The sequence below is a fragment of the Camellia sinensis genome, chromosome 2, assembly GCF_055761805.1.
Source record: "Camellia sinensis isolate YWXY chromosome 2, ASM5576180v1, whole genome shotgun sequence".
NCBI classification, from domain to species: domain Eukaryota; kingdom Viridiplantae; phylum Streptophyta; class Magnoliopsida; order Ericales; family Theaceae; genus Camellia; species Camellia sinensis.
The window spans coordinates 36,113,223-36,123,327 of NC_138962.1; the positions used below are offsets into that span (position 1 = coordinate 36,113,223).

The 10,105-nt window shown below is 34.3% G+C and overlaps 1 protein-coding gene across 1 annotated transcript; it reads left to right on the forward strand.

Annotated features, from left to right (window-relative positions):
• The first annotated feature begins 375 nt into the window (after window positions 1–375).
• LOC114322694 (uncharacterized) lies at window positions 376–9,401 on the forward strand. Its single transcript, XM_028270056.2, has 9 exons — window positions 376–969; window positions 1,582–1,662; window positions 2,534–2,654; window positions 2,768–2,862; window positions 6,665–6,736; window positions 7,651–7,923; window positions 8,074–8,182; window positions 8,392–8,578; window positions 8,817–9,401. The coding sequence occupies exons 1-9, from the start codon at window positions 946–948 to the stop codon at window positions 8,908–8,910; spliced, it is 1,056 nt and encodes a 351-aa protein (XP_028125857.1). The 5' UTR covers window positions 376–945; the 3' UTR covers window positions 8,911–9,401.
• Window positions 9,402–10,105: the final 704 nt, after the last annotated feature.

Genomic DNA, 10,105 nt, shown 5'->3' on the forward strand with positions numbered 1-10,105 from the left:
ATCTAAGCCCATTTGAAGCTGAGCCAATTACTATTCAATTAGGGGTGTGCATATATCGGGTCGGTACCTTCGGGCCAAGCCGACAATGCATAATTTGTGGTTACTTAAGTCCCACCTGATCCTAACATGAAGCCTTTACATTTTCTCAAGTTTGGTTTAAAAAAATAATTATAAATCTCAAACTCACTTATTAGGTTATATGTTAAAAAAAATTTAAAACATTTCATAATTAAATTCAATACGCATTATATATAATTAAATAAATATATTGATATCATTATAAATTAAAGAATATATTAAATAAATTCAATCACAATCCTAAAAAATATATATATTTTTTAATTAGTTAATTAATAACGTTTCGAGGTAAGTTGGGCTGAGTTGAAAATATAAATTCTAAATTCAGCCTAGTAATATATTAGGCTGAAAATGTTAACCCACTAAAACAATCTTCTCAAATTCTAAAAAATTTAGACTGGATTAGACGGGCTAGGTGAGCCTGTTGATGCCCACCCTAATATTCAATGCTCAAGTCCAAGCCCAGACTCATCAGAGGCTTCCAGCCCGTAAACGATCACGGTAACTTCCGATTTCCGAAACCGAAACGGACCTGTCACCGTTTCAAATCCGAAGGAAGGTAGAGAGTGTTCCATTCTGTTTACTTGATTCATTTCATCCGCATCACAAGAAAAGCAACAATGGCGAAAAACAAAAGCCCCCAACTCACACATAAAAATTCACACCAACATCCTATGACTGACTGATATACCTTCTCATACACACTACAAATCTCTCTTATTGATCCCCTAAAACCCTAGAAATTCACCACAAATCTACTCTGTTTTCTCTCTCATTCAAACCTTCTTGTCACCTTCTGATTCAATTTAATTAATTAATTAATTTATTTATTTCAATCTCAAGTTCATCAATTGTGAGGCCACAGCCATGGTGGTCTGCAAATGCCGCAAGGTACGCCTCTATCTCTTTCTCTCTCTACACATTTTGCAAATGTATATGGTTGTAGATCACTATATGATTACATTGTTCTTCAATTCGAGACCTGATGTTGCTATGAACTTCACTCGGTGGTGATGTTGAGATTTGCAATTTATTCGTCTTAGTGATATAGGGCTTGGATCGGATCGAGCTCGCAAATTTGAAATCTGAGTGATCTCTGAGTTTTGTGATTCAATTTGTATTTTCATTTGTGTTATTTTTGTTGTTTGCCAGAGCTTCAGCAAATTAATCTAGGTGGATTAGACACAATGAAAAATGGAAAGAAAGTCAAACAACGGATCTTTATATAAATTTTAGATTTATTATCTTAATAAATCTTAAATCATTTCTGTTTACCATCCTTGTTGCTGCTTATACTGCTTATAGCTAATTCCTACCTGTCTCGTTTGGGAATTAGCTTTTTTATAGTGACGTTTTAAAAAAAAAAAAATGTAGCGAAAATGATTTGATAACTTGTATTGATTTTTTTGGCTTTTTGGCTCCCAAATAGTTTATGGAATTGATAGTTCTGAATTGATGTCATGAGCTTGCTTTTGAATATTGACACATGTCATTTTGTTTCAGGCGACGAAGTTGTACTGTTTTGTACACAAGGTTCCTGTTTGTGGAGAATGCATGTGTTTCCCTGAGCATCAAATATGCGTGGTATGATATGTTGGAAGTTATGTTCATTCATTTATATCATGTATGCCGGCTATTGGGACAGGAATTTTTCCATAGGCTTACTTGTTGGTTGATTTGATATTTAGTTGTTCTTCTTCTCATTGTCATTTTACATTAAAGTTCTAATTCGGTGATGAATAATGCTTTATATTTTGTTTTAGAGTATATGAATAGGAGTGTCAAAATTATGAACTGCAGAGATTTAGTCACAAGAGACAACATAGACCGAAGCAATCATTCAAAGAAAACTTTGAAAACCTTCTTTTAACCACAAAAGTTCATAAAATATAGATGTCGATTTTGTGCTGTCCCTACTCTACATTTTCTTATGTATTACAGGGATTCCTTTATTCTCTTGGTGATACTTGTTTGGGATTAATCTAAGATAAAGACAGTTTGGAATATGAACCATTGTTAATCTGTTGAATTGCTTTAATGCTTTATTATCTTTTTCTTCATTCAAATGTCCCTCACAGGCCGTGATAATCTCATTAAATTCAGTCTAGCTTCCTGTGCATTATATTTTTCATTGGCAATCAGATGCCTACTACATATTAAGGGGAATGGATTTGTAATTGACTGTGGTCATAGAGACTATCAATTTTACTTCCTCTGCCATACCTTTATTATAGTGCTGTTGTAACTACTAAGTTTTCTCTGATAATTGTAGCATCTTCTTGTAACTGCTTATGTTATATGTGTGGGGCTAGTTTGCTTTCCTATAGGAGTAGGAAATATGTATTTGTTTTTTATTTTTTATTTTTCTTGCTTGATAAGATGTCTCTGTATTTGTATTTATGTCTCTCTGAGGGTACTTTGAGGCTTATGCTATATTTGTTTTTTCCCTTTGTAGGTCCAAACTTACTCGGAATGGGTAATAGATGGAGAGTATGATTGGCCTCCTAAATGCTGCCTATGTCATGCTGTGATTGAAGAGGGGATCGATCCTCAAACTACTCGATTGGGTTGCTTGCGTATGTGATCATGCCGCATATTGTCAAACTTCATACATGCAAATTTTCTCTTTACATGCAACCTGGCTGAACTTATACTGAATACCTTGTTTCCTCTTATTTGCTGATTTTAGATATTATACATACAAATTGCTTGGTTTCACATATTAAAGGTTTTCCTCCGCATACTGCTCCAGCAGGATATGTCTGTCCTGCCTGTTCTGTCCCGGTATGATTTGTTTCCATAAGTTGACCAACGTTTCATTTATATATCCATTGGTTTATTTTGTTTGCTTTAATTAACTCATCGTAGCATACAGTGGTACCACTTTACTTACCAAAAAGAAAAGTCTTATTGCTTTCTAGTGTTCCATATTGCTAAATAGTATATACACAAAAACATGTTGGTTTTTACATATTGCTGTTAGCAAATGGACATTTGATTGTTGATATTCGGCTAATGGCACTTCAAGGAAAAGAACTTGCAAATCAAGATGCACTCTTGGAGATAAATTTGCATGGGCAACTACTAAAAAATGTTGAAGTGCAATGGAAGGCACCACAGAATATGTGATCAGTTCATTAATTAAGGATAACCTTGGAATCTTAACTTCAAGCACGGTGTCTTATAGATTTCATAAATTAAATGGCTTAATCCATACCAATGTCTATTGCTTAGAAGAGAGGAAGCTTTGAATATGAAAGGAGGTTTAATGGTATTTCGCAAAGTGTTGATCATTGAACGTTGTGATGTTTTACTCCAGTTTGTAGAAGAACCAATGGTATGGACTTGTGTATTTGCATGCATTTTAATATATGTTTCTGAACCTTAAGTTAGAGAGGTGTTCATTCAATGCTTTAGTTGTAGAGCTTTTTTCATGATGCTTTGAAATTGGAAACATGAAGCACGTGGAGCGTGAGTCTATGATGTTAGGTTCAGAGTATATACTTCTTTTGTATTTTTCTACCCGAGAATCATGCTTTGTTTCCTCATTTATAAGATTCTGGCTGAAGAGTGATTGACCTTGTAATTATTGATTTATTGTAGCTTCCTTATGGTTGATTTCAAGAAAAAAAGTGTATTGTCTTCATATTTTTCTAGACCCCTTTGCTTGTAATAAGATAAATGTAATTTTTGATAGTTATGACTTTTTGCTCTAGTAATTATAGCATAGATCATAGATACAAGTCCAATAAGTTAGAGGTGGAACTCTGTTTGGGTTTGTTTTGTTGTCATCTAACCACCTTTCTTGTGATCCGGCTCACTAATCTTGGGAACCAAACTGACATGATCTTCTCAACCAAATAACTGATCTTTTAGTACTAATTTTGTAAGCGTAGTTATAAAATTTTGAACCATGATGTGTTTTGATTCAATGTTTCCTTCTTGTGTTGCATATTGTATTTTGTATCAAAAGACACATTCTATTATTATATCAGTTTAAAATTAGAATTAATGAATTCACAAGAATGGATGTTTAGTTTACGATGCATTTCCACTCTCAATGTAATTTCGGAAAAGTAGAAAGTATGTGAAAATTTTCTAATAAGTGATGAATACAATTTACCATCATGCTCATTTTCATGAGAAGTTGAGTATGGAAGTTTCATTTCTTGAAATCTAACAATGAAATGAAGATTGATGAGATATAATTTTTTGGACATGATATTTCATTCCATAGAAACCATGTATGTGTAATTGTCTAAACAGGTTTTCTGTTTTCTTTTCCAGGAAAAATAGTTGTTGAAGTTCTATGGTGTACTTGTGTTTATTAATAACTATTCAATTATGTAATTACTTCATTCGATTTCACGTTTCTTTTAATTTCAAGTTTGAATAATTTTGCTATAATGGAAAATTCCCATAGGCCTTAAAAGATATATGGTATTACATATAGATATTACACACATATATGTATGAAAAGTTCCATTTAATGTTGTGGGTAGTAAAGAAGCTAACATAAACTCCTCCCAATGTTGCTTTTGTTTGTTCACATTCGTAGTGAAAGGTCGATGCTGCAATAATTGATCCCACAATGTCTTGAGACTACTATAATACTCAGGAAGGGACCGGCCAGATTGATGCATAGCAAAGATTTGCTCATATAACTCATAGATCCGAAAGACATTACTTTGATTCGAAAAAGATTCAGCAAGGGAGTCCTATATTTCCTTAGAGGTATCACAAAATTCTAGGGTACGGGCAACATGTGGTTCCAAACTATGCCAAATCCAACCTATAACACAAGAATTCTCACTACACCAATCATCATAAGCTTTATCATCAGTGGCAGGAGGGAGTTCGTTAAGGAAGCAAGACTTCTTCTTGCCACGCAAGAAAATTTTGGCTGCATGAGCCCAAGCCAAGTAGTTGGCACCATTCAATTTCTTTGTAGTGATAGATTTAAGCATATCATCATCTTTACCCACAGCCATAGCCTTAGCCTCAATCTTGGCCATGATAATCAATCACACAAAATACTCCACAACGAGACACAAATCTACCAAACAGATTTAGACCCAAATTGTGATACCAAATTGAACCAACACAACCACCCCCTAGTGAAGGATTTCAGCCCCTATATAGTCAATTTCAATAGGTAGACATGAAAAAAAATAGCCTACTGGATGGATATAGAGTTTGCTGAACAGATAGGAGCATAAATTCGAACCAAATACTCACCCAACAGCATTAGAACAACAAATTAACACCAAATATCACTAGGGTTAGGATTTTTGGCCCTTATAGTGTTGATTTCAGCATGAAGATTCAGCAAAAACAAATCCCAGATCCAGATTCAACGATAGGCATCAAAAAATACGAAAAACATTCGAAAATAGAAAACACACAGCAGGGATGATCAAAAATTCCACAAAAATACCATAAATCTCAGGAGAGATTTTCGACCCTAGTGGTATAGGTTTCGTCCGTACAGTGCTGATGTCATGCTGGCATCATCGTACGGATGACGACGTCAGCACATCGCGGTCACCTCCGATTGATCTCCAGAATCTGTAGAACACTTCTCAATGAAGAATAGATTGCTTTGATACCAAGTTAGAATGTATAATGAAGAAATTTAGTGTTAGGGTTTATAGGTTTAGAGGAAGAAGAAGGAGTAATTATATATATATATATCTGAAGTAAAAAGTTCACTCTACATTAGCAAAATATATATACAAACCCTAACATAATGAAATGACCATCATACCCTCAACTTAAGTAAATATTAACAGAAGAACAGTAAAACAAAAAATAACTATTCTAACAGGTATATATAAATGGGTTTCAAATCCCATATATACTAAATTGTAGGGGTACATAACTGAATTGGGCCTACAATGTGTAGAATTGATTTCCTTCGGTTCCATATTGGGTAGAGGTATTGCTTTAAAATGAACCAACTTGAGCAAACCCTCGTGTATGGAAAAAAATTGTAAAATGGTAAACATCCTTTGCGTGCGTCTCATTTACGCAATGACATCAGATTTTCTAGCTACATATGGCAGTGTGTAATAGGTTTTCTTTTGGCGTGGAACAACATGAAAAGGAGGTGAGACACTAACCTTGAGAGTAGTCAACATATGTGAGCTGCATATGAAAAGTAGTTCATCACATATTGCCTCAGGAGAAAACCTTCACCAAAACTGAGTTCTATAAAATCTACTAGAGCAAAATAAGTTTTACAAAAGTTTTCTTTTAGTCAATAATGAAAGCTATTTAGTAAAAAAAATAAATATCTGTGTACTATTATCAATATATCTATGAAAGTGTGGCAATTCTGCCCCTTCATGATCAATTATGAATTACGATGGCTTCACTACGATCAATTCCTTTTAAAATCTGTTAGGAAGATATAGCCCTTGGTATTAAAAAATAAAAATACTTTCTTTTAAAATCTATTGGGGATATCAAGAATCCTTGATTGAATCTAAATACATATATGTGATTGTGGTTTTGTTATTACGACTCTTTTGGGTTGTGTTTGTTTCAAACATGGTTCATTTCTGGCCATGCTTCATTGTTGCAGATATGGCCTCCAAAAAGTATTAAAGATTCTGGATCTCGACTTCATTCAAAGCTAAAGGAAGCAATCATGCAGGTAGGGTCCATTTTTGTTTTTTAATTAATCACAAAAAAATAGTTGCTTTATGACAATCTGACTGGCTCTAATTTATTATTATTTTGTTTAGATAATTTTTGTGCCATTGAATTACGTAACTTATGCAACATAAAATGTCTAATGATAATTTTATATAACGAATCTTAATGTCAACATTTGCCCGTTGGCCACTTAGTCATATTTCTTGCAGTTGGCAGTCTTGATATTGTTTTATTTTAATTGTAAGTGGTGCTGCTAATTAACTGTGATAACTGTATGAAGGCTTAGGGGCATGCAGGGTCTTATTCAACATGAACCAAAGAACTGTCACATTTTCTTCATTGTTTTCCAGTCCTCTTCAATGTTTCCTCATTTTTCAAAACATCTCCAAGTAAAAATTATAAACAAGAGCAACTTCTAGCCTAGGAAATCTGTAGTAAATTCGAAGTGGGATCTGAACTCAAGTGTAATTTGTTCCATTCTATTTTCGAATGGACCTAGTTTTTATTGCTTCTCTATTGAAGGTAGCTAACTCTTCTTTAGCTCCACTTGTATATTAATTGTTAATCATGAGCTTAATTGTTAACACATGTAATTACTGAGGTAACAAGGAACGACATTGCAATGTATGTTTTAATCGGTGGTATGGCCCTTGATAGAATGGGATGGCAAATGAGTAATCATATAGCAGGCTCCAAATAATTGAGAGGGACACTCTGTTGAACGGAGTTATTTATTTGTCTAAAAATCATCAGCGTGGACAAAATGTATACACCTAATGCAAGAATGAAATTTCTATGTTCATCCTGTAATGAAATTATGTGGTATTGTTGTTTTATTCGTTGATTCTTTACATGAAAGCCAGATTTTTGATCTCCTTATGTCATGTTTTTGATGACTCAACTGTTGTGCAGACTGGTCTAGAAAAGAATTTGTTTGGAAATCATCCAGTTTCCTTGCCGGCAACAGAATCCCGTACCCCTCCTCCTGCTTTTGCCTCAGATCCGCTGATGCATGCAACTTCTACCGAAGGCAGCTCATCAATGATAGGAAAAGATGTTGCAGGATACGCAGCTGCAACCGGAATGGGCTCTAATGATATTGTGGAGATTGATGGCCCTAGTTCAGCAAATCCATCTCTATCTAATCAGCACTCCAATTTCATGAAAAGTGCAAGTCCTGCTGGTGTAAGAGGATTTTTTTCTCTTGATTATTGAACATAAATGGGAATATGTTAGTCAATGTGTTTATTGTCTTTGTGCACGTAGTGCCTGGTGTATTTTCTCCTATTAGTTTGGTTTCTCATTAATTTTGGTGTATATTGCAACAAAACACAGCCTGGTGCTACTACGCGGAAGAGTGCATTCCAAGTTGACCCACAAAATTCTGAAACTTCATATTATGCTGATGATGAAGATGGGAATTGGAAGAAGTACTCACGAAGGGGTGAGTGTATTTTCTTCCACTTGAATTGCTACGTTGTGGATAAATGGTCTTGTTGATTGCATACTTCGGAATACATTTCCATAGGATGATTTAGGCTTATTGTGGATGAATATTGAATAATTTAACTACCCTATTTACCAAACTGCTATTTTTATTTTTATTTTTATTGAGAACTTTAGAATTAAAAGTTTTGGTGATGTCTATTATAGGTACTTTGCGTAATAAATTTCTCAGGGCATTGCTACCTTTCTGGTCCAGTGCATTACCAACTCTACCAGTAACAGCACCTCCACGAAAAGATGCATCAAATGCAGATGATGTCCCACAGGGTCGTGTGCGGCATCAAAGATCTTCAAGGATGGATCCAAGAAAAATCCTTCTCATCATAGCCATCATGTAACGCTTGCTTGCTCATCTCGTATTATAATTCCGTTTTTGCCATCTATTTACTTGTTTTTCCCATATAACAGACTAAATGAAAAAAAAGGAAAAAAAAATAATAATAATAACAAAAGAAGTTAAAATTAGAAATGATGTCTGCGTTAGAGCATGACTTCTTGTTTATTGGTGTTTTACTTTGCCAAGATGAAAGAGTCTGTTTTCACTAATGCGGCTTCTTAATTATTACGTGCAGGGCATGCATGGCTACGATGGGTATTCTTTACTACAGAATTGCACAACGTGGATTTGGTGAGGACTTGGCCGAGGATGAGCAACAGGTGATCTAGTTTTATACATGAAAGAGGTGGTGGTGATGATGCCCTGGATGAAAGCTAATATTATTTTCTCACGTTCAAACTATCTTGGTTAATTTTGCTTACTGAGCTCCTCCCTTTTGATCACCTCTTCCCTCCTGTGGAAATCTTTGCTTGATTTGCCATGAAACATACACAAGATCAAGATCCTCTGTTATAGGGAAATTTTCAATTTTCTCTCTTTTGACAGCAAAATGTTGTGTTCTTTCTTGGTCATCCAATCTCATTCTTTCTTTCCTTTTTTGTTTGTTTTTTTTGGGTGTGTTTTTCTGGTTTTTTGGTTTTTGGTTTTTTTTTTTTTTTTTTTTTGAGTTGAATGGGAGAGCTGAATCAAGGGAAAATTTATTTCTTCAAATTGTTCTTTTTTTAATATAAGTAATTAATTCCAGCTAATAAACCTGCAACAATGAAAGTAGTGTGGATTGATTTTATTTGAAATATCAAATTCTGTATCTTCTACTGCTGATTGACTGAGCTAGGTAATCTGTGCTGAGTTTTCCTGATCAAATTTTGAAAGTTGCTATGTAGTTCCAATTGTTATTGAGAAGCCCGCATTTAATTTGTTGTTTATGGGATGTGAAATAAACACACCAAAGTAGAAAATGTTTTGGACTCATCATTAGCAAGTTCAGTCTGTTGTTTGGTTGCTGCTTTGGGGGGCTTTTAAGTAGCCCAAATTATGCACATTCTCAGAAACACGCTGAGCTATTCTTGTTTCTATACAGCCTTGTCCTTAAGATGTATGAATCTGAAATAAACACACCAAATTAGGAAAGTTTGAGACCAATCATAAGTCTGGAAGTCGTTTGATTATTTGAAATCGTCTTCTCTTACTCGATAGGTAACTGTAGCTTGCGAATGGTTACAGGTATTCAACATTTACCCCTAGGGTAATTTCACCTTGTAAGAGTTAACATGGATTCGATAATGTGATTTTACTATGTTTGAGGTTACACCATGATTACCACACTTTGGTCTCGTTTGAGAATAAATTATTTTAATAATTTTTTAACTTTTTACGAAAAGATGTATAGAAAAATAAAGAGAATGATATGACAATTTATAGTGATTTTTTAAATTTTAATAAAAACATGTAGTTGTCAAACGAGGCTTTCATGTGCGACCCTCCCGTAGAAAACAAGTACTTTTCTAAGTATGGTCAGACTCA

Bases quoted from the DNA above. Each gene is read 5' to 3' on its own strand.
- LOC114322694 (XM_028270056.2), top strand. From the start codon at position 946: ATGGTGGTCTGCAAATGCCGCAAG. The intron at 2,655-2,767 runs GTATGTGATCAT...TGCTGATTTTAG, and splicing joins TACTCGATTGGGTTGCTTGC to ATATTATACATACAAATTGC. The intron at 6,737-7,650 runs GTAGGGTCCATT...ACTGTTGTGCAG, and splicing joins TAAAGGAAGCAATCATGCAG to ACTGGTCTAGAAAAGAATTT.